This window comes from Gymnoscopelus braueri, assembly GCF_963280865.1.
Source record: "Gymnoscopelus braueri genome assembly, chromosome: 6".
In the NCBI taxonomy this organism is placed as follows: Eukaryota; Metazoa; Chordata; class Actinopteri; order Myctophiformes; family Myctophidae; genus Gymnoscopelus; species Gymnoscopelus braueri.
Genome location: NC_137607.1, coordinates 4274462 through 4299886, shown reverse-complemented (window position 1 = coordinate 4299886; position 25425 = coordinate 4274462). Strand labels below are relative to the sequence as shown.

General features: G+C 42.1%; 1 protein-coding gene across 1 annotated transcript in view; it reads left to right on the top strand.

Annotated features, from left to right (window-relative positions):
* Positions 1-34: 34 nt before the first annotated feature.
* Positions 35-25425, top strand: part of arhgap39 (Rho GTPase activating protein 39) — a gene marked incomplete at both ends in the record, with an annotated part of 47496 nt that continues 22105 nt past the window's right edge. Inside the window, 9 exons of the mRNA XM_080431181.1 lie at positions 35-510; positions 6308-6478; positions 7395-7665; positions 8807-8942; positions 11916-12160; positions 13284-13526; positions 14814-15125; positions 20240-20404; positions 22622-22807. Of these exons, the coding sequence (XP_080287307.1) occupies positions 35-510; positions 6308-6478; positions 7395-7665; positions 8807-8942; positions 11916-12160; positions 13284-13526; positions 14814-15125; positions 20240-20404; positions 22622-22807 (2205 nt within the window). The remainder of the gene's footprint in view (positions 511-6307; positions 6479-7394; positions 7666-8806; positions 8943-11915; positions 12161-13283; positions 13527-14813; positions 15126-20239; positions 20405-22621; positions 22808-25425) is intronic.

Genomic DNA, 25425 nt, shown 5'->3' with positions numbered 1-25425 from the left:
CCCCCCCCCCCTCCCCCCCTCTCTCTGTAACACTAGGCTGGAGTGGGTGGAGATCATCGAGCCGCGCACGCGCGAGCGCATGTACGCCAACCTGCTGACGGGCGAGTGCGTGTGGGACCCGCCGCAGGGCGTGCGCATCAAGCGCACCGGCGACAACCAGTGGTGGGAGCTGTTCGACCCCAACACCTCGCGCTTCTACTACTACAACGCCTCCACGCAGCGCACCGTGTGGCACCGGCCACAGGCCTGCGACATCATCCCTCTGGCCAAGCTGCAGACGCTCAAGCAGCACACGGACGCGTCCGGAGGAGGAGGGGTGGGGGTCGGGGTCATCCCCGGGGGGCCACTCCCCCCTCCGCGGCCCTCCAGCGGCGGGGGGAGGGCGTCGCCGGCGCCGGACAACAACAGCCCCGGGAGGAACAGCGGGGTGAGCCGGGAGGGCAGCACCTCGTCCTCTCTGGACCAGGAGCTCAGCGACAGGCAGCAGGCCAGCCGCGAGGAGCTGGACAGGTAAAAAAAAGATGTTATTATACACGTGGATTCATCCATTAACACAGGGGTCTTCAACAGGGGGTCCGGGGGCCCCTAGGGGGTCCTCAGAGTCAGGGGCGTCACGGCCATTCACTGTGCGTACGACGCGACACCCAGATATGTGATTTCATACCCCCCACTTTTTGAAAAAATAAAAAATAAAACATTTTTTTTAAAATAATAAATCGGTAAAATCAGGCAAAAAATAAGAATTAAATAACCTAACCCTAAAACCGAAATAAAGTAACCAAAACACGAAAAAAAAAACTAACAAAATCCGCCCTCAAAATTTTGAAAAAGTTAAATGTTTTTCACGATTTTTCAAAAATAGCAGATCTACAAGCTCATAGCGCGGCACCGAGTGCCGCGCTATGAGCTTGTAGATCTGCTATTTTTGAATAGCCAAAGTGTAAAATAAGGGGTATAGTCCACCGAAAGTCCACCCCCCCCAACTTCTGAGAGCCCGTGACGTCCCTGCTCAGAGTTGCTACAGGGGGTCCGTCAAATCTCTGTGTGATAGGATCATAAAATGCACCATTTATCATAGATCATAGCGCGAGGCGTTGTGAGCTTGTAAAAAAAACAATGGGGAAAAAAGAGCAGACCAAGTACAGAGTGAAAGTTTACTAAGTATTGATGGTTTAAGTCGTTAAACGTCTGAAAATACACATTAACATGATTCCAACATCTATGAAAAGCTTTAATCTGCAACACAATTTGATGTAATATATAGTGGGGGGTCCCTGCTTCATCTCTCTCTCAGTTAGGGGGTCCTTGGCCTGAAAAGGTTGAAGACCCCTGCATTAAGACCAGGAACGCATCTGTGTCTTTTTTAAGATTTCTTTAGCTGTTCAAAAATAGCAGATATACAAGCTCATAGCGCGGCACCGAGTGCCGCACTACGAGCTTGTAGATCTGCTATTTTTGAACAATCGTGAAAATGTTTGCAAATATTTGAATATATATATTTTTATAAAGCAAAAAAAAATAACTCCAATCTTCTGGGGGGGTCACTGGAACAACATATTTTGAGATGGGGGTCCGCCTCCAAATACATTTTCGGGGTCCTTGACATGAAAAAGTTGGAGCACCACTGATATTATAGCAACATACTGTTAAGATTTAGAAAACATTTTAGATATGTATTTGGCCACGGACCCCCATCTCAAAATGTTTTGTTCCAGGGACCCCCAGAAGTAAAGATTTGAGTTTGCTTAAAAAATATATATATTCAAAGATTTGCACATGATTTGTCAAAAATAGCAGATCTTCAAGCTCGTAGCGCAGCCCTCGGTGCCGCGCTATGAGCTTGTAGATCTGCTATTTTTGAAGCCAAATAAATCTAAAATGACACAGATGCGTTTCCAGTAAAAGGAGTGTGGGTAAAGGGATGAGAGAGATGGATGGACACAGAGAGGAGAGGCAGGGAGACGTGGAAATTGATTTGAAGGTCCAATGGCCCTGAATAATCTGAGCTTAAGAACGGGAACAATGTTTACTTTGTAGCACCTTGCTGAGAATACGGATGGAGAGACAGGGATGTTCTGAAAGAGAGTGAGAGAGAGAGAGATAGAGAGAGAGAGAGAGAGAGAGAGAGAGAGAGAGAGAGAGAGACTGAAATAGACAGGCACAGCCAGAGAAACAGCGAAAGAGAGAGAGGGGGGTGAATAGAGTGAAGGGGGGGGGGGGTGAGTGGAGAAAGGTCATAAGGTCACAGCCGTGTGGCGCTTCATCGTAGCTATAGGGCAGCGATTATCCTATCAATTACTTTTTAAAATTAATTGAATAATCCCTGAGCACGTTTTTTTTTATATATATATTTCAACGAGTCGATGCAAACATTTTAATAGATTTTTTTTAAATAATCAACTGTATATTGATTAGTCTGATTAACCAGTTAAGCCCTTTGTATACTTTGTCGCGCAAAACTGCCAATCTACAAGCTCACAACAAGGTGTCGCACCACAGCGCGTTGTGAGTTTGTAGATCGGATGTTTTTGCTACTTTTCCGCGACGCTCCTGTACTACGAAGTAGGGCAAACATTTTAAAAAATATGTCCAAAACTGTTCATTTTCAGGATTCAAATTCAAAAGCATCAAAAATAGCAGATCTACAAGCTCAAAACGCGACGCTTCGCACCGCGTTTTGAGCTTGTAGATCTGCTACTTTTGATGCTTTTGTGTGACGCTGTAGTATGATCAAGTTCATTTATGAAAGGATAAAGTTGAAAAAGTTCTAAAGATAAGGTTGAAAATGGTGGAAGTGTTCCTTTAAGCATTAGGCCCCTTTGGGTCCTAGTTGTGTGGTTTCTCTTTGCCGGTATATTGAGCCTTAGAGAGGGTCTGATACCATTTGGAAGCACAGGACGGCCCAATTGATTTCACAGCACATTTTGTCAGCCATCCTCCTTCTATACGTGTGTGTGTGTGTGTGTGTGTGTGTGTGTGTGTGTGTGTGTGTGTGTGTGTGTGTGTGTGTGTGTGTGTGTGTGTGTGTGTGTGTGTGTGTGTGTGTGTGTGTGTGTGTGTGTGTGTGTGTGTGTGTGTGTGTGTGTGTGTGTGTGTGTGTGTGTGTGTGTGCGTGCGTGCGTGCGTGCGTGCGTGCGCGCGCGTGCGTGCGCCTCTCTCTCTCTGGTTTATCTTCCCACAGTAGGGCATTTTCTGCCCATTGACAGACAACCAGGTAATAGCATTTAATAGCAATGAATTAGGGCTGAAACTATTCATTATTATTAAAGGTAGAGAAAGTGATATTTTTTGGTTAAAACAAAAAAATCATTGCTAGTGTGTTTGTTCAGTAACGGTACTCTCCCTGTCTCTTCAGCTCTTTAATAAACAGAAAATACATTTTCTGGTAGGTGACTAAATTTGAGCCAATCCGGATAGAGTTGCCCATTTATCAGCTTAATTTTTTAATAGTGTTCCAGTTCCAATGTGTGTCTGCTCATTTCTTAGTGTCATCACTTCCAATGTCACTTGTTTAATCTGTATCCTGACTGAGTTCTCTATCCTGATTGGATAAAATTGGTATCCTGACCTGAAAATGCATTTTCGGTTTAATAAAGAACTGGAGAGACATGGAGACTTCCTGTTAACAAACGAAGCAATTAGTACTATCAGAATATAGAGCTATCATTTACCCTGCCTTTATAAGTTAAAAGACCCCACTCTTTATCCAGCCTATGGTTAACACATTGAATGCCAAAAACGGTCCGGACCGTTTTTGAGGGTCCAAACGAGAAGTGCCGAAAACGGTCCGGACCGTTTTTGACCCAATTCTATTTTTATACATGTGGGCCACGTGGGGCGCTAAAACGAAACTTTGACATCACCCAAGCAGTTTCTGAGAAGAAGAGGCTGGATGTGGCTCCATGTCAAAAATCCTTCCGGTCGGCGTTTTCAATGTTATCTCCTTGATTAAAAGCTTAATATCTCCATTTCTTTTTAATGTGGTGGAAACGAGCCGTTTTCGATCGGCGATCACGCTGCAATGGAGGGTCGCGTTGGAAATATTATTGTTCCAGGCGTTAGTCGGGACCCTCCGCCGTCTCGCACGCACGCTTTGTTTACATGCATTTCCGCGTCGGGGCTTCTCACAGCACGAAATGTATAACGCAAGTGGATGGAAGAAATGCTGGCACTCAACGTATAATATTTTAATAAACCTCTGGCACCCAATGTGTTAAAAGCAGTGGTGTGTTCTAGTTTTTTTTTCGGAGTGTATAGGATAATTATTCCCTGCACGACATGCGCATGGTCGTCGGTATACGTTAGCGCGTTTTCAATGGATGAAATGGTTTGTAGAGTAGACTGCATACGCTTTTTTCTAAAAAAATCTACACTGTATGCGGCGTACAGCGTAACACAACACTGGTTTAAAGAGCTGTCCGAGTAAGATATGACATGGTTCCGTTTCCACTGGACTCAGACACGTTCCTCAGTGCAGGAGGGTGAGGGTGAGGTGTGTCGGCCACCAGGCTGACCCACATTGTGCCCTGGACAATGCCAGCCGCACGTGAGCCACTGTAGGTGTATGATGGCCCGCTGGTTGGCACCGCAGAGAGAAAAGAAAACTGGGCCAGCAGCATGTGTCAGGAACACAGCACGGTATAAAGCATTGGTTCTCAAAGTGGGGTCCGGGGGGGGGGGGTTGGTTCCAGGGGGTCCCCAGCAAACTGTGTTAATATGGCCTCACAATAATTTTAACCTTTTGTACTTTGGCTATTCAAAAATAGCAGATCTACAAGCTCGTAGCGCGGCACTCGGTGCCGCGCTAAGAAAATTAAAGAAATCGCGAGAAATCGTGAAAATGTGCGCAAACCTTTTGAATATATATATATTTTTTAAAGCGAACATTTGTAACTCAAATCTTTTGGTTCTGGGGGTCCCTGGAACAACATATTTTGAGATGGGGGTCTGTGACCAAATACATATCATTTTTGGGGGTCCTTGACATGAAAAAGTATGAGAACCACTGATATAAAGAACCAAAGTGGAGGGCATCCGCACCGCAAAACGTGTTAATTTAATGTAAGTCTGAGCGTGTAAAAAAATGGACCCATAATGCATGAAGTCTGGAATAGCAGTTCTAGACATTAGTATGAGAAGTGGATATGGCATGGCCTTATTACAGTGTCGCTTGCCAAAAAACTCCGATCGACTGTCTCACCCACCTGTCCTAGTCCCTCCTCCTCCTCATGCCCACACCTGTTCTGTTATGATAATGAGGGGGAGGGTATATTTCTGCTGTGTCATTAAAGCGCTGATTTTCTATTGGCACGTTTGACCCTCAAGGTTTCAGCCTCCAGGAAGAAACTCAAAATAGTCAGAGAAGACATAAAACACCATAAAAACACCACCAGGGGGCTTAATGAAGTTCTATCAACCTCATAGACACATGAACGACAGAAAAAGTGCAAAACCATGGCACCACCTCTTTAAGCACCTCACAACACCACACCACACCGCATTTGGGGGGCGCGGCGACGCGTTGTGAGCTCAGGTGTTGAAAATAGCAGATCTACAAGGAGCTTGTAGATCGGCTATTTTCAGCATGCAACCGAGAGTAAAATCAGCCATCATGACGCCATCAAGGCACCGCCAAAATATATTTTAGTTGACTAAATCAACTGTAGATTTAGTCGACTATAATCTTATGATATTTAGTCGACTAAAACTAGACAAAAACACATTTCAGATGACTAAAATATGACTAAAACTAAATGGAATTGTATTCAAAAGAAAAACTAAATCAAAATTTGCTGTTAACACTTAAACTGCCAGGGGTTTTCTAAAACGGTTTGCAGCCTCTGCCAGCATTTTTTACGATTTCATATCTTTTCAAGTAGTCACAGAATATTTATCTCTGATTGATCCCCTGATGGTTGTTAATCACTGAAGGTTTTCAGGTGTGGTTTCAAAAATGTCAAGAGGTCATCGCACCCTGGTTGACATTTGTTGATTGACGTTTGAAAATTTGAATTTCACTCAAAAATACATAGTAAAACATAGGAAAGATGTGAAATTTGTCTCTGTTTATTTTTTGTGAATGGAGCAGCAAATCTTTGGATTGCGTTATCTCCTGGTTCTTTGTGAAGAACGGGAAAAAAACCAAAATAATTTTAGATAAAACAATTAAAAAAAATGTTAAACAATGTAATTATTTTAAAAAAAAACATTTATAAACGTTTTTGGCAGGCAATGTGTGTTAGAATCAACACTGACTTGCAACTAAACGTCCCCCCCCCGTCCCCCCGTGTCCCTCCTCTGTCCTCAGGACGTCTCCTTTCCGGTGGAACACGGGCACCAAGGAGCGCATGCTCATCAAGGTGACGGACCGGGAGCCCAGCTTCCTGTCTCACCAGGGCAACAACGGCTACTCCCCCTGCGACCCCCCCACCCCCTCCGGGGGGGGCACGGCCCCCCGCGTCCGACGCTCCTCTGGCGGGTAAGGAGGAGGGGGCCGCATGTTCAACCATCATGACGTTTTTTAACCCATTCAATCCGGGCGGGAACGCACTTTGACCATTATTTTATACTTTGGCTTTTCAAAAATAGCAGATATACAAGCACAAGGGCACCGAGTGCCGCGCTACAAGCTTGTAGATCTGCAATTTTTGTGGGGGAAATCGTGGAAAAATCTTGGATTACATATTATTTTACGAAAAACTTTGCTTCTGGGGATTCTACAAATGTCTTCTAAATCCAAACAGTTAAAAAAAAAAACGTATGTTGCTACTGTATATATATCAGTGGTTCTCAAACTTTTTCATGTCAAGGACCCCCAAAATTATACGTATTTAGCCACGGACCCCCATCCCAAAATATTTTGTTCCAGGGACCCCCAGAAGCAAAGATTTGAGTTAAAAGTGTATATATATATATATATATATATATATATTGAAAGAATTGCACACATTTTCATGATTTTCTTTCCTAAAAAATAGCAGATATACAAGCTCATCGCGCGGCACAAAAAAATGACACACAGATATGGGGTTTTTCAGTGATTATCTGTGACTAATAGGGCTGGTAAATTAATATTCGTATTTCGAATATTCCTTGAATATGGGGGAAATATGTATATTCGAATATGAAAATGTTTTTTTTTTTTTTTTTTTGACAGGAACAATATAAAAAACAATGTATTATTGGATCCGAGCACTTGATACATTGTTTTTGGTATTGTTCCTGTCAAATAAACATTAAAAAAAAAAAAAAAAAAAAAAAAAAATTAAATATTTTTTTAAATAATAATAATATTTGAATATATTCTAATATCTGCCCATTTTTAAGACCAATATTCGAATATAATTTATGAGGAAAGTAACCAGCCCTTGTGACTAATAATAATGATGTGACAGGAACCAGCAGCCACCGTGTGAGGCGGACGGCTCCTCCCCCTCCCCCGTCATCTACGCCGAGCGCCGCCAGTCCCCCTTCCTGAAGCGGGCGGAGATGGGGGGCGGGGGCGGGGGGGGCGGGGCCACGCACCACCGCCGCTCCTCGCAAGACTCCTCCTCCCAGCCGCCGTCGCCGCGCTACGCCTACGAGCCCCCGCTGTACGAGGAGCCCCCGTCGGAGTACCAGCCCCCGCCCATCTACGAGGAGCCCCCCACTGACATGCATCTGCTGGTAGGTGGCGCTGTTGATTTTCACAGCAAATGTTTGATTTAGTTTTAGTCATAGTCTTTTGAATAAAATTCCATATTTTAGTCATCTGAAATGTTTTAGTTTTTGTCTAGTTTCAGTCGACTAAATATCATCAGATTATAGTCGACTAAATCTACAGTTGATTTAGTCGACTAAAATGTATGTTGGCGGTGCCTTGGTGGCGTCGTAATAGTCCATATTCACAGGGCGGCCATTTTGGAATTTAACATTGCGTTGCTGTGGCAACTGGGGTGGCAACTGGGGTGGCATTTCATTGACTTATTGGCAATATGGCCGCCGTGTGAATATGGTCTATGGCTATTTTTACACTTGGTTGCATGCTGAAAATAGCCGATCTACAAGCTCACAACGCGTCGCGCTGCTACGCATTGTGAGCTTGTATATCTGCTCTGGATCAGGAAAAAAATCTGGATTTTTCAAAAAATAGCAGATCTACAAGCACGTATGAGCTTGTAGATCTGCTATTTTGTTTTTGAAATCTAAAAAATGACGGATTCTTTCCCCAGTCTAAATGGGTTAAGAAATTGAACATTGTATTCTATTGCTAGCCTAATACTCTTAATTCTTATACAACATGACTGACATCATCTGTGGCGACTGAAGACTGTAATCCATATGTCCAGTGGTGTAAAGTAACTAAGTACATTTACTCAAGTACTGTACTTAAGTAGAATTTTGAGGATTTTTTACTTTACTGGAGTATTTCCCCTTTTCAGTACTTTTACTTCTACTCCACTACATCTCAAGAGGCAAATATTGTACTTTTACTCCACTACAATTATTTGAAAACTATAGTTACTAGTTCCTTAAGTACTTTAAAGATTTAAATTATGATATTATGAAACATACATTAACCACTTTAGCCCTATTTTATACATAGGATGTTTGAAAATAGCAGATCTACAAGCTCACAACGTGTCGCTTTTACTTTTGGTGCTTGAAGTACATTTTGATGCCAATACTTTTGTAATTTTAATTCTGGACTTTTACTTGTAACAGAGTATTTCTATATTGCAGTATTGGTACTTTTACTTAAGTAAAGAATCTGAGTACTTTTTCTACCACTTAATGCAACTGTAATCCCTATATCCTCCTCCTCCAGGGCAAGTCCCCGGCCCGCAAGCCCTCCATCCCCCTCTACCACTCCCCCAAACAGAGCCAGTCTCCCTACGGACAGCTGGTCCTGACCCGACAGAAGTGTCCCGAGAAGACCCAGACTCTGGAGTACAGTCCTGCAGGTCAGTGCATTTACTCAAGTACTGTACTTAAAGGAGGAGTTCACCCCCCCCCCCCCCCCAACAATACTTATTTTCTATCAATCACACACCCCATGAAGCCTTGAATTCATGGAGATTTGTTTGTTGTTTTAGTCGCATCCCGAAGCCAATAATTTGATGACCGGCGATGACTAGCGGAGTCTCAAAGAGTCTCTTACTGAGCAGCCACTCACCAACTCATAACCCATGTCTCATCAAAGTCTCAACGAGATGCAGTCACATTACTCATACCAATATCAAATATCTCCATTATGCAACCATAAAGTACAATGTTAGATACGTTGTTGGTTAATAATGGCTAAATGTTTCTTTGTTACTTCAACATTTAAAGGTAAACTGGTAGAAAAAGACTCACTCACTGCATAAACACATTAATTAAGTTAAGGAAAACTCCTTAGACAGACTTAAGAAAATATATTTTCTTCATTTTAAATGCTCATGGTGTGCTCGGTGCTCAAAGTGATTTAAAAAAGCAAACGTTTCAGTCCTACTGTAGGACCTTCGTCAGTGCTATAACATTTAACACACAATTTGACATACATTGTGGATGTGAATGAATATGGTATCTGTTAATACTGTGACTGTACACATCCCCGGGTATGGACTAGTTAGATATAATGTATGATTACTCATTTTACCAGACACGCCCCCATCCTATATACAGTAAGCCCATTCAACTTCTTCTGTTAGACTTGTTGAAAACACACATTCAAGGATATGACTGACAGTGTCCTTTTAATGCATGAGGGGGCCGTCATTTTTTAATTACTTTTTTTCTTTCATTTCTTTAACGTTAAGACAGTTAAAATGAAGAATAGTAATTGAAAAATTACGGCCCCCTCATGCATTAGAAGGAAAATATCGGTCACCATGAAGCGTGTGTTTTCAATGAGTCTTAACGTGATTAAATGGGCTTATATCGTGGCTTATATACTGTAGGAGGTGTCTGATAAAATTAATATCAAATACGTTGAATCAAGCAACTTAAAAACTGTCCGGGCTGCACATAAAAGCCAGAGTAGACATAAACATGGTTTTAAAGTTAAAGGTAGGGTAATTGATTTACTTTGGTTACAATAAGTGTTAAATATATATCTCTATATTGTGATCGTACTCATTGCTATAGAGTGTTTGTTCAGTAAAAGGATTCTCCATGTCTCTACAGCTCTTTATTAAACAGAACATGCATTTTCAGTACTCTCTCCGGATTGGCTTAAATGTTGTCACCTACCTGAAAATGTACTATATTGTGTTTACTAAAGAGCTGGAGAGACCTCTGTGACCGAACAAACGCTCTGTAGCAATGATTACTATCAGAATATAGTACTTTAACCTTTTTAACAAAAACAAAAAAAATACCAGAAAATATCACTTACCCTACCTTTAAATAGTTAATTGTTAAAGGGATAGTTCACCCCCAAAATGACTTTTTTTCTATTGATTAGTCTCCCCATGGAGACTTGAATTCATGGATATTTCTTTGTTTTCGTCGTTGTTTGAGTCTCCTTTGTGTCTCCTACCGGAACCGCTGCCTACCGGTCCGCTGGTCATCAAATTATTGGCTTAGGAATGAGACAAAAACAAAAAAATAACCATGAATTCAAGTTTCCATGGGGTGACTAATCCAAAAACACTAGTACTAAATCGTCTCTGTCGGGTGGAAACCTCATAGAACCAAAACTGTTACTTTTCAGGATTCAAATAAAAACGTATCAAAAGTAGCAGATCTACAAGCTCAAAACACGTCGCGTTTCGAGCTTGTAGATCTGCTACTTTTGATGCTTTTGTGTGACGCCGTAGTATGATCAAGTCGGGCCGTGAATTTACGAAAAAAACACTAAAAGTTAAAATACGGAGATAAGAGATTTCTGCCCCGACAGCAGTGTTGATTTTGACAGCACATTTTGATGTAGTTTTAGTCATAGTCTTTTGAATAAAATTCCATTTAGTTTTAGTCATATTTTAGTCATCTGAAATGTTATAGTTTTTGTCTAGTTTCAGTCGACTAAATATCATAAGATTATAGTCGACTAAATCTACAGTTGATTTAGTCGACTAAAATGTATGTTGTCGGTGCCTTGATGACGTCATAATGGCTGATTTTACACTCGGTTGCATGCTGAAAATAGCCGATCTACAAGCTCACAACGCGTCGCAACGCGACGCGTTGTGAGCTTGTAGATCTGCTATTTTCAGAGCGCAACACCCGAGCGCAACCAAACATCAAATGACTTGTCTTTTAGTTCTACTGGATCTCTTCTCCACTAGATCCCTCACTAACATTTTAGTCTAGTTTTTATTTGTTGACGAAATTGTCAGTATATTTAGTCTTAGTTTTATTCATCATAGCTTAGTTTTTATTTAGTTATTAATTAGTTTTCGGCAGTGAAAAAAGGTAGCCGACAAACATTTTGTCATTATTCTGTCCTTATACCATGGATCTGTACTGTACTAGACAGATAGCGAACGAGAAATCCACATCTCCAAAAAAGAGGACAAGGTGTAACTTTTCTTGTACTTCACTTGAAGAAAGTCAGATCTACATCCGTAAAAAGACAATAGTTTCCAAGGTGCTATGTAGAACAGAAAAACAGTGTGTAGGCAGGAGATAACAAAACTGTGTGGCTGAAGCAGTGAGACTCAGGTACTTGTGACTGTGGAAAGGAACACGTTACTACTTCAATGATGATCAGAGCATTGGACTGGGTTGCATTTAACCAAATTACCAAAAATAGCCACAAGAGGGATTTATCCTTGCAGTAGGTAAATAGAAAACATAATACAGGATACAATAAATGTATGCAAATAACACAGATATTAAACAAATTTGAAGCCAGTGGCAGCACAGTCATAGTTTTAGTCGACGTATCAACACCCGTCGACTAAAACCCCACAGCAACGTCATAATATCACGAGTTACTTCCTCTCCCCCAGGTAAGGAGTACGTCAAACAGCTGGTCTACGTGGAGCAGTCGTCCTCCAGTCCGCGCTTCAAGACGGCCGACCGCCTGCTCCGCTACGGCACGGCCACGGCCACGGCGGTGGCGGCGGGGGGCTACGGGGGCTCGTACGGCGGCTCCTACACCCTGCAGCACAGCCAGTCCCTGATCCGAGACCCCCGCCTGCTGCTGGACTACAGCGGGGAGGGGGGCGAGGGCGGCCAGAGGCTGCTCTACGAGGTATACGTGAGGCGGGATTCTGAAAGGTTTTCATTTAGATGGTTATAAATGGTAACTCCTGCTTGAAAATGTTCACAAACATAAATGGTAAATGGTGCATTTACTGTATATACAGTAGCATCTTTATCAAAGCCGCTTAACAATATGCATTACATTCACCCATTCATTTCATTCACCCATTCACACACAGATGGTAGAGGAAACCATGCAAGGCACCAACCTGCTCATCGGGAGCAAATTAGGGGTTCAGTGTTAGGGGTTTCTTGCTCAAGGACACTTCGACACTGACTCTGGGGGAGGCCGGCAGGATCAAACTGGGAACCTTCTGGTTTCCAAGCGGCCACTCTACCTCCTGAGCCACTGCCGCCCGTTGTATGGGAGTGCTATTTGGTGATTGACGTATAGGCAAAGATATGCTGAAATGCAAAGTCAGTCTAATTTCGGCGGCCGTCTTGAAATAAATGGCTGCCATCTTTGATTTTGTGGCGCCGGTTTCTTAAATCGAAGAGTGACCTCCAAAGATGATTTGTACCAAATTTCACGCCAAAATATTCCTGATTTATGCTACTTTTGAGTGGCGCTGTATTATGATCAAGCAGGGCATTAATTTACGAAAAAAAACACAAGTTAAGCGACAAAAAGACAGCGACGATATAGAGCACCGAAGTATGACGTAATTTACGCATCCTACCTGGGTCGCGGTCCCCCCCCCCCATTCTGAATTCCCATAGATGTGTTTAATATCGCGTCAAATAAGAACTGTGTTCCAAAAATAAACAAATGATCCCGCTGGTTTGACTCATATGGATATGAAGCATCAACTGACGGTGAGAAAACGCAATGTTACTTCTGCCGAATTAAGTAAAATCTTCGCCAGAAACAGACTGTATCAAATATGAGTGACTGACTATCATAAACGATACAGAACCTCCTCCCTGACAATATCACAGAGACAGTTTGTTTACTTTTGGACCACAATTCTTTATATGAGACGATTCTAAGATGACCCAATGTTATTCTCCATAGAAAAATGACTTTACGACCCAGGGGATGAACGAGTGACGTCAGGACTTCTGTACTCTAGATGCTATAATACAAATAAACGTTTCCTTTTCTGTACCAGGACTCCATGTCATGGACGTCGACCACGCAGCACCGCTCCCTCTCCTCGTCCGCTGGCGGCGGGGGAGGGGCCATGGGGAGCTTCTCCCCCGAGGGCAACCGCAAACGCAAGAGCCGCAAGCCCTCGCTGCCGCCGGAGCTGGGCCGCTGCGGCGCCGGGGACGGCGATCGGGGGGAGCTGGGCGGCGGCACGCTGCCGGAGGCCGTGCTGGCACAGGCACGACTCGCCTGGGAGGCCCAGCAGGTACGTAGGGACGAATGTGACTTATCGATTAACTCATTACGTTGATCCACGCTTTTGTTTTCTCTCGGCTTGATTACTGCAATGCACTCTACTCTGGCCTGCCAAAGAAAACGACTGACAGATTACAACAGCAAAAATGCGGCAGCTAGAGTTTTAACTAAAACTAAGATGAGAGAACATATCACTCCAGTTCTAGCTTCACTACACTGGCTCCCGGTTGTTTTTAGGATTGATTTTAAAATTATTTTACTAGTTTATAAAGCTCTAAATGGTCTGGCACCTTCCTACCTCTATGACTGCCTAGAGAGATATGTTCCAAACCGGGCCCTCAGGTCTTCAAGTGCTGACCTGCTCGAGGTGCCTACAATGACATATAAAAAATACGGTGAAGCAGCATTCTGCTTCTACGGACCGACAGTGTGGAATAAACTCCCATTACACCTAAGACAGGCAGCCTCTGTGGATAGCTTTAAAGCACAGCTCAAGACCTACTTATTCACTCTTGCTTTTTTTGGTTGATTTTTAAATCTCTGTGTTACCCATGTCCTCACTGTATTGCCTGATTCACTGCCTTTTGCTATTATTTTAATGTTGTTTTATGCTTTTGCATTTTTTTGCTTTACTGTTACAGTAAATTGGTCGTAACTGTAATTGTATTCTTGCTCTGTAAAGCACTTTGAGCTGCATTTCATGTCATGAAAGGTGCTATACAAATAAAGTTTGTTATTATTATTAACTGCCAGAGTGTATACACTCTGGCACTCACCCACTGACAGAGATTTTGTTAATTTTTCAAGTAGTCGCAGAATATTTATCTCCAGTATGATCGATCCCCTGATGGTTGCTAATCACTGAGGGTTGCACTGTGTGGTTTCACAAATGTCAACGAGGTCATCGCGACCTCGTTGACATTAATTGTCTGCCTTTGAAAATAGCATGTCTGAAAAACTGAAAATCTACATGAATTCAATGCTTTATGGGGTGTGTAATTGATAGAAAATACGATTTTTTTAGGGTGAACTGCAGATCTATAAGCTCATAGCGCGGCATCGAGGGCCGCGCTATGAGCTTGTAGATCTGCTATTTTTGAAAAATCCTTTGACCTATATATATATTTTTTAAAGTGAACATTTGTAACTCAAATCTTTGCTTCTGGGGGGGTCCCTGGAACAACATATTTTGAGATGGGGGTCCGTGGCCAAATACATATCATTTTGGGGGTCCTTGACACGTAAAAGTTTAAGAACCACTGCGCTAAAATGTCTACGTTGTAAAAAAATATCTCAGGTGATGAAGCAGCGCAGCAGCTGGGACTCGGGCCAGGGAGGACTCGGGGGAACCAACCAGAGCGGCGGCGGCGGCAGCTCCAAGGACGGCTACGAGAGCGACGGGGCGCTGCCCTTACCTCTGCCGGGCCCCGTGGTGAGGGCCTTCAGCGAGGACGAGGCCCTGCACGCCCAGAGCCTGGACGGACACCACCACCACCACTGGAAACGCTCCACCTTCGACCGCCTGGGCTTCCCCCAGGCCCTGCTGGAGAAGAGCCTGTCTGTGCAGACCAACCTGGCCTCCCCGGAGCCTTACCTCCACCCCTCACAGGTAAGCACTCAGTGGTGTAAAAGTAACTTAAGTACATTTACTCAAGTACTGTACTTAAGGACAATTTTGAGGTATTTTTTTACTTTACATTTTCAATTGTGTGTTCTTTTACTTCTACTCCACTACATCTCGGAGGCAAATATTGTACTTTTTACTCCACTATAATTATTTGAAAACTTAAGTTACTAGTTACTTTGTAGATTTTGATTATTATTACAAAACATACATTAACCACCTCAGCCCTATATACATCTCGGCCATTTGAAAATAGCAGATCTACAAGCTCACAATGCGCCGAATTGTGAGCTTGTAGATCTGCTATTTTCAAAATATTTTTTTACATTTGAAAACTTGTGAAACGGAACATTCTGCATAATGAGTACTTTCTACTTTTGGTGCTTTAAGTACATTTTGATTAGTATTGTATTGATACTTTTTTTAATTCACAGTATTATACTTTTCCACCACTGGTAAGCAAACGCACGCACACAATAAAGGATGAATTTGACCATTAACATAGTTGTAGCAATAATGCTATTTATCATGGGAAATATTCTCTTTTTTTTTTTTATGAATGGATTATGAATAAAAAGCAAGTCTTTTGCACACCTATTACTCCGTTGCACTCCATTAAGGAATTATACTTTTTCAAGATCTCAATAGTCTTCATGGGTATGTTAATGGTCAAATTGTGCAAAAGACTAAGACTATTCATAAAATTATGAATAGTTCCCATGATAAATAGCGTTATTGCTACAACTATGTTAATGGTCAAATTCATCCTTTATCAAAGGTCCGGGGACCACCAGTGGTCCTTCGGGGGGTTCCAGGTGGTCCCCAGCTAAATGATGGAGAGTTGGTAACCAAATGGACCCTTAGAGATCTTTAACTCTTGAGAGCTAAATAAAGGATTCATTTGACCATAGCTGTAGCAATAATGCTATATATCATGGGAACCATTCATAATGTTAGTCTTTTGCACAACTACAAAGGCGACAGGTGCGTAGGAGAAGACCAGACGAGGGCCTAAAACATACTGAAAGAAAAAACACACCCACACACCTTTTTTTTATGTGAATATAACATGTTTGGGTCTATTAGACCTTCATCAGGTAGCCTTAAAGGGCAAGACCACTTTGGTAGAGGTTTGGGTTGTGTAGTCACCTTGCCAAGATGTAACTCCAAAGGTGGACTCAGACAATATAGAACATCACCAAACCCAGTACTGTTTGTTTTTTTAATACAAATCCGGATCCGGATCCACAGATCCAGTCCGGGTTTCCTAATAAAAATAGGGTGGGTTTGGTGATGCTCTATATTGTCTGAATCAACTTTGTTTGTGTTCATTTACGTGCTAAAAGAGTGACTTTGAGAGCTGTTTCAGCGTACAATGTAAGTCAATGAGGAGTATATTTAGAATTATCCATTTCTAATCAATGAAGAAATTATTTTTGATTTATTGTCCACCTTTGGAGTTACATCATGGCAAGGTAACTACACAACATAAACCTCTACCAAAGTGGTCTTGCCCTTTAAGATAACCTGATGAAGGTCTAATAGACCAAAACGTTGTTATATCTCCCCATTACAACATTCCTTTTTTTATTGGTATTTTGAAAACGTTTTTAAATAGTGAAAATAGCCGATCTACAAGCTCACAACTCGTTATGCGACGCGTTGTGAGCTTGTAGTTTGGCCTTTTTCACTACTTTTGTGTGACACTCTTGGATGACGCTGTAGGGCGTTAATTTACTAGAATTAGTTTGGCCGCGGACCCCTATTTGAAAAGATTTTGTGCCGACAGCCGATCTACACCGTTTTTTGGGGGTGGGGAAATGTTTTAAAAAAAGAAATAAAAATGCATTTTGAAAAAAAGTTTATATATATTTAAAAAAAAGTTCAAAAAAATTGCCCAAAATAGGAACACCAGGATCACTAACCCTTCATTTAAAAGGAACGTGTACCCTGCAGCATTAAAAGGAACGTGTACCCTGCAGCATTAAAAGGAACGTGTACCCTGCAGCATTAAAAGGAACTTGTACCCCTGCAGCATTAAAAGGAACATGTACCCCTGCAGCATTAAAAGGAACTTGTACCCTGCAGCATTAAAAGGAACTTGTACCCCTGCAGCATTAAAAGGAACTTGTACCCCTGCAGCATTAAAAGGAACTTGTACCCCTGCAGCATTAAAAGGAACATGTACCCCTGCAGCATTAAAAGGAACTTGTACCCTGCAGCATTAAAAGGAACTTGTACCCCTGCAGCATTAAAAGGAACTTGTACCCCTGCAGCATTAAAAGGAACTTGTACCCCTGCAGCATTAAAAGGAACTTGTACCCTGCAGCATTAAAAGGAACTTGTACCCCTGCAGCATTAAAAGGAACTTGTACCCCTGCAGCATTAAAAGGAACTTGTACCCCTGCAGCATTAAAAGGAACTTGTACCCCTGCAGCATTAAAAGGAACTTGTACCCCTGCAGCATTAAAAGGAACTTGTACCCCTGCAGCATTAAAAGGAACTTGTACCCCTGCAGCATTAAAAGGAACTTGTACCCCTGCAGCATTAATAGGAACTTGTACCCCTGCAGCATTAAAAGGAACTTGACTCGGCAACAACTGGGGGCGAGTCAGACGGAGCTGCCAAGCCAAGCAGCTAGTGAGGTATTGAGCACACAGTCAGTTTATAAGTGAGCTCAACTGTTCCCTTCATGCATCACAGGCCCTCCTGTGGGCCAGGAGGAGGACGAGCCACGCTGCCTCTTTGTTTCTGGCACACAGATGGATGGGAAGGTTGGGTCCAGTGATTATTATAGATATACAGTACCTGACACATCTTTGTCCAGGACTTTCCTCACCGGGATAAAGAATACAAGATTCAACATTTACCAGACCAAAAGTGTTTGGTTTTGGTTTCTTGACATTGTAGCAGCAATAGCAATAACAACAACGACAAAGAAGTAATATCGAGGTCCATTATGTATTCAGCATTTGAGCCACAGGACCACCGTTTGACAACCTATTTTGTTATCATTGGATAAGATGTTGTTAAAATAACAATTCTTCTACATTCTCTAATTGTGTAGACTTCTTGTAAATTAAGTGATGCAGATGTTTGACAATAATTTAACTCTTGAGAGTGTAAAATTAAACCAAATCGGTGTCATTTACTAGAATTAGTTTGGCCGCGGACCCCTATTTGAAAAGATTTTGTGCCGACAGCCGATCTACACCGTTTTTTGGGGGTGGGGAAATGTTTTAAAAAAAGAAATAAAAATGCATTTTGAAAAAAAGTTTATATATATTTAAAAAAAAGTTCAAAAAAATTGCCCAAAATAGGAACACCAGGATCACTAACCCTTCATTTAAAAGGAACGTGTACCCTGCAGCATTAAAAGGAACGTGTACCCTGCAGCATTAAAAGGAACGTGTACCCTGCAGCATTAAAAGGAACTTGTACCCCTGCAGCATTAAAAGGAACATGTACCCCTGCAGCATTAAAAGGAACTTGTACCCTGCAGCATTAAAAGGAACTTGTACCCCTGCAGCATTAAAAGGAACTTGTACCCCTGCAGCATTAAAAGGAACTTGTACCCCTGCAGCATTAAAAGGAACATGTCATTCGGTGTCATTTTAAGATTGCTTTGGCTATTCAAAAATAGAAGATCTACAAGCTCATAGCGCGGCACCGAGTGCCGCGCTATGAGCTTGTAGATCTGCTATTTTTAGAAAATGTTCGCAAATCTTTGAATATATATATATATATATATATATATATATATATATATATATATATATATATATATATATATATATATATATATATATATATATATATATATGTATATATATATGTGTTTTTGAATGCAAAATATTTTAGGATTTGGAAGACATTTGTAGAATCGGCCTCGGGTCTTAATGGGTTAAAATGAAAAGGTCTGAGAACCACCTCGTACTGGTTTGTATCGGGTCCAATAACCTGCTTCCCTGCTTGATATGACAAGCTCTTGAATTAGAACGTGAATGTTTGCTGGTGGCTGACAGGATAAGATGTGTGTTTGAACAAGTGTTGGAACATCTTTGTCTCTTGTCTCTTATCGGAGTCCATCAGAGAAAATGGAAAAGTGCTAACCAATGCCAAAAGTGTGCTCAGCGCTATTTTGCAGCTACGCACACACACACTGACACGCACACACATTCATTATTAATTATCTTTCATAAAGAGCTAACCACAGGCATTTCCACTTTCAATACAAAACCCCGCTTTTGTGTCTCCATCTCCCCTCTCTCTCTCTCTCTCTCTCTCTCTCTCTCTCTCTCTCTCTCTCTCTCTCTCTCTCAATTCAATTCAATTCAAAGGAGCTTTTTTGGCCTCGACAAAACATATGTTTACATCAGGGCCGGCCGCTGCCATAAGCAACATAAGCGGTCGCTTAGGGCCACAACCACTAGGGGGCAAAAAAAAATAAGAAAAGAAAAAAAAAAGTTTTTTTATTATTTTTATTTTACTTTCATATTGTAATTATGTCATGTATCTCCTATCCAACAACTAGCGTTATTATTTTAGTATGCAATAAAAAATAACAATGATTTTATAATGGGGGTGTTTGGGGGGGGGGGGGGGCACCCAAAAAAATCTTGCTTAGGGCCACGAAAATCCTCGGGCCGGCCCTGGTTTACATTGCCAAAGCAAAAGTGGAACAAAACAATCAAAACAACACTAAATATGCACAATTAAATGGCAATACAAAAATGTGTAAACAGAGCTTTGTTTCATTGCAACTTAGAGGGAAAACTATCTTACGAAACTATCAAAATTATGCATTTTCGCCCCCTGACCCCTGGCGTAGTGGTCCGGGCACCTAGGCTCAATGTAGCCTGACAGCGTGTCGCGGGTTCGAGTCCCGATCCCGACGGCCTTTGCTGCATGTCACTCCACTTCTCTCTCTCCCCATTTCCTGTGAGCCTGCTGTCCGATAAATAAAGGCATTAAAGCCCCCCAAAAAAATCTTGAAAAAATATAAAAATATATATTTTCTGTCTGTCAGAAATGGTTCTACATCTATCTATATAGGAAAGGTTAGCTTGGTATAAACTCTCTCTCTCTCTCCCCCTCAGTCAGAGGACCTGGGTGCGTGCGCCCAGTTCGAGGCCAGCAGGAACGCCCGCAACATGATGCCCAGCGCCAGCTGCGGCGTCTTCCCCGAGTTCACCCTGAGGAAGCCCTCGTCGGAGACGGACATCGAGAACTGGGCGTCCAAGCACTTCAACAAACACACGCAGGTATACGGAATAACCTAACCCTAACCCTAACCCTAACCCAAACACACACAGGTATACGGAATAACATAACCCTAACCCTAACCCAAACACACACAGGTATACGGAATAACATAACCCTAACCCTAACCCAAACACACACAGGTATACGGAATAACATAACCCTAACCCCAACACACACAGGTATACGGAATAACCTAACCCTAACCCTAACCCAAACACACACAGGTATACGGAATAACCTAACCTAAACCTAACCCTAACCCCAACACACACAAGTATACGGAATAACCTAAACCTAACCCTAACCCTAACCCCAACACACACACGTATACGGGATATGCCCGTATATCTACAAGCTCACAAGCGTGTGAGCTTGTGAGCTGTTGAAGACCCCCGGCGTACAGCTAGCTGAAACAACAGTGAACATCAGGTCATAAATGACCGGGTTGTCAGACAGGCTTGATGAGCGATGCTGCTCTCTTAAAGTTAAACAATTGCATGTGTAAAGAACATTCAGGGCATATTTGCCAGCATTAGCCATAGATGGATAACACCGTAAAGGGGAATCATGGCAGGACGCCCAGAAACCTATATAAGGGGATGAATAACTCATTCAGTCCCGACCTTTAGTGACCCAGTCGATCCCAACCTTCCCATATATGGAGATCCCCATAGATGGAGACAACCAACCTCCCCAAGTCTGACATCATTGAATCTCCTAGACGGCTATATATGGAGATACCCGGGCATACCTAGCTCTGACATCAGAGAACCCCTCCCGGAAATCCATATATGGAGATAACCGAAACGTCTGGGACTGACGTCACAGTCCCAGATTTGGGCATAGCGGAGATAGCCCGCTCCATATATGGAGATGCCTGACACTACCTGACATCATCGTAGTGACATTAGGGCCGCAGCCGACAGTACATAAAGGCTCGATATGTCTTGGGAGAGTAGAGTTCCAGAGCGACCCCGAGAGACATTAACTACTTACAGAGAGAGAAGCATCGAAGAGAATCCAGTAATAGTTGATTCCCACAGCCTAAAGCATCACATATAAGTTTCTCTACTTAGCACAAAAGGCCTTCGGATCTGGTTAACGAGTCAGCCGATTATCAGTAAAACAGTATGTGTGCAAGAAGCGCACACTCTGCCAAAAATTAGGCTGAAAGGTGATGCACTCTCTGACAAAATGATGCTGAAAGGTGATGCACACTCTGCCAAAATGAGGCTGAAAAGTGATGCACTCTCTACCAAAATGATGCTGAAAGGTGATGCACTCTCTGACAAAATGAGGCTGAAAGGTGATGCACTCTCTGACAAAATGAGGCTGAAAGGTGATGCACTCTCTGACAAAATGAGGCTGAAAGGTGATGCACGCTCTGCCAAAAAGAGGCTGAAAAGTGTGTTTGTTTGTTTGTTTCCTTGTTGCAGGATCTCCATTAGTCTACCTTAGTGGAGACTATTCTTCCTGGGGTCCAGGCAAAAACATCACAATACAAATCATAAAATGCAGTACAACATGGTCAATGTTAATGAACAAAAACACAAAGAACAAATTTTATATTAACAGTAAAATTAAAAACAAAACAACAAGTGTGTCTGTCCGAAAATACCCAACATAATAACCTAATCTAATCTAATTTCCTTTCTGATTATTGCTTCCTTAAAGACGGGGGTGCCCCCCAAAAAAACATAATCATCAGGTATTATGGTTATACTCTGAGGAAGATTTTTTTCAAAAGAGTGTACAGAAAGTGTTAAAATTATGTTTTTATGTGGACACGCCTCCAGTTCATTAAGTATACCTGGTTCTCACCTTAGCACCTCCTCCACCACCTTAGCACCACCCACCAGTCCTAGTCCCTCCTCCTCCTCATGCCCACACCTGTTGTGTTATGATAATGAGGGGGAGGGTATATTTTTACTGTGTCATTAAAGCGCTGTTTTTCTATTGGCACGTTTGACCCTCACGGTTTCAGCCTCCAGGAAGAAACTCAAAATAGTCAGAGAAGACATAAAACACCATAAAAACACCACCAGGGGGTTTAATTAAGTTCTATCAACGTCATAGACAATAACCCTGAAAAACAAAAAAGTGCAAAACCATGGCACCACCTCTTTAAGTTTCTTTTTGAAACCAAATGTATTTCTCTCTGCCAAAACTCTTTTTCTCTCTCTCTCTCTCTCTCTCTCTCTCTCTCTCTCTCTCAGGGCTTGTTCAGGAGGAAGGTGTCCATTGCCAACATGCTGGCGTGGAGCAGCGAGCCCATCAAGAAGCCCATGATCGTGACGTCGGACCGCAACGTGAAGCGCGAGGCGGTGGAGGTCTTCAAGCTCATCCAGACCTACATGGGAGACCGGCGGTCCAAGGCAGACCCCGTCCAGGTGGCCCTGGAGGTCTGTGAACGTCAATAAAACTTGTATTACTAGAACTAGAACAGTGGTTCTCAAAGGTTTGAGTTTTGAGCCAAAGACGGATATATCCGTCTTTTAAAAACAAAAATGGATATAAAACCTGGTAGGATATAAAACCAGCAGTACTATAGGTCCTGGTAGGATATAAAACCAGCAGTACTATAGGTCCTGGTAGGATATAAAACCAGCAGTACTATAGGTCCTGGTAGGATATAAAACCAGCAGTACTATAGGTCCTGGTAGGATATAAAACCAGCAGTACTAGAGGTCCTGGTAGGATATAAAACCAGCAGTACTATAGGTCCTGGTAGGATATAAAACCAGCAGTACTATAGGTCCTGGTAGGATATAAAACCAGCAGTACTAGAGGTCCTGGTAGGATATAAAACCAGCAGTACTAGAGGTCCTGGTAGTATGGAAAATCAGCAGTGCCGCAGTTCCCTGTCAAAGTCAAATGTATTTATAAAGCACATTTGAAAACACTTGTCATTGACCAGAGTGCTGTACAAAATCACAAACACAGAAATCAAAGACATAAACAATAGGACATACAGCTTAAGGCACAATAAACAACCATCAATAACCATCGTAAGAACATAAACAGCAAAAGCAATAAAACACCAAGGATAATATCAGCCACATCCAGGAGAATTAAAAGATAATGAATAAAACAGGGTGCTGTGCTTAATTTGTTAATTATTAGGTGCTGGAGCCCATAAGCCTGATTTTGTTTTATTTTTGGTATAAAATGAATTGATTTAACCGTATGCCTTTAATAGCCTCTAAAAGGCCAAATAACAACCTGGGGCTACGGTTTACTAATCAAAGAATGCATTTTAATCAGAGCATTCTCATAAATATTAGTCATTTTTATTTATTTATGAACGATTAACAATTATGTCCACGGTGGAGGTGTGTAGAAACATATTTCTCTTTCCTACACTGTCTCCCTCTGAGTTTTCCTACTGTCTCTCTCTCTCTCTCTCTCTCTCTCTCTCTCAGTTGTCCTACAGTCTGTCTGTGCGTAGTATTGCAACGGTGGAAAATCTAATTAGGTACGAATCTTAGGGAAGCACCGAATGTGAAGTTCATGGCCGAAACTGAACTGAATACCGAATATAGTAAACAGTTGGCGGAATAACCGAATACCGAATGGACGAATATGATTATTATATATCTATATAAAAAAAAGTTTTTACCATTGCTGTCATGGCTGTGCCTCTTTTGTAGAGCTACATGATTATGGCAAAACGTATAATCACTTAGTTATAAAATATATTCGGCCAAATACCGAATATGTTTTTTTTTGGGTCATATTCTGCCGAATATTCTGTGAATCCCTAACGAATCTATAAGACTCGTTGGAAGATGTGCTCCGAGATCACTGGCTGTTGGAAAATACAAGAGCGGTCCATTTAGACCCATAGTGGTCCCCCGACCCAACGTTGACCCAACGGTGTCCTATAGCCCAAGTCTCCCTGAAGACCATACAGACCATTGTTTGTCAGACAGTGGAGACATTTAAAAACGTGTGGATTACTTTATAGTCTGACAGTATGGATTACTTTATAGTCTGACAGTATGGATTACTTTATAGTCTGACAGTGCAATTGGTTGAACTACAAGGCTAAAGGTCCTTACACACCGGCGAATGTGCGAATATACGCAAAATTCGGACTCGTTCCGAATAATTAAAAGACGCTTTTTCGCTTCGCTTTTCCGCTTTTTCGCGCCATGTACGCTTGCATTGACTTTATAAGGTTTTTTAAAAAAAGCGTATTATTCACACGAAAAAATCACCCCGGTGTGTAAGGACCTTAAGCCTTGTGTCAGCCTCCAGTTGGTACAAAGCACTTCTAACTGACGCTAATAAACTGACATCAGTGGTGGAAAGTAACTAAGTACATTTACTCAAGTGCTGTACTTAAGCACAATTTTGAGGTATTTGTACTTTACTTGAGTATTTCCAATCTCCAATACTTTTACTTCCACTCCACTACATCTCAGAGGTAAATATTGTACTTTTACTCCACTACAATTATTTTAAAACTTGATTGATTATTATTACAAAACCTACATTAACCACTGCAGCCCTATATACATTTTGGCCATTTGAAAATAGCCGATCTACAAGCTCACAATGCGTCGCGCGGTGCAACGCATTGTGAGCTTGTAGATCGGCTATTTTCAAAGATTGGAAAACTTGTGCAATGGGACATTCTGCATAATGAGTACTTTCTACTTTTGATACTTTAAGTACATTTTGATGCCAATACTTTTGTACTTTTACTTATAACAGAGTATCGCAGTATTAATACTTTTACTAAGTAAAACATTTGAGTACTTTTTCCACTACTGCATCACCCTAAGTATAGTTATGCCTCATCACAGCGACATCAAAATAAGGCCATAATGTCAGCCTATACGCTGCACCATCACGCCCACAGAATGGTGCCTGTAATCATGAAGGAAGCTTTTTCTTATGGCCTGTAAGAATCCATCTCAGAGAAGTGCTGAGACGGCACAGTCCTGCACCGGGGCTTTAACTGAGAGGCTGTGCCCCTTTCACGGCTCACGTCACAAAGCATACAAGGACATAC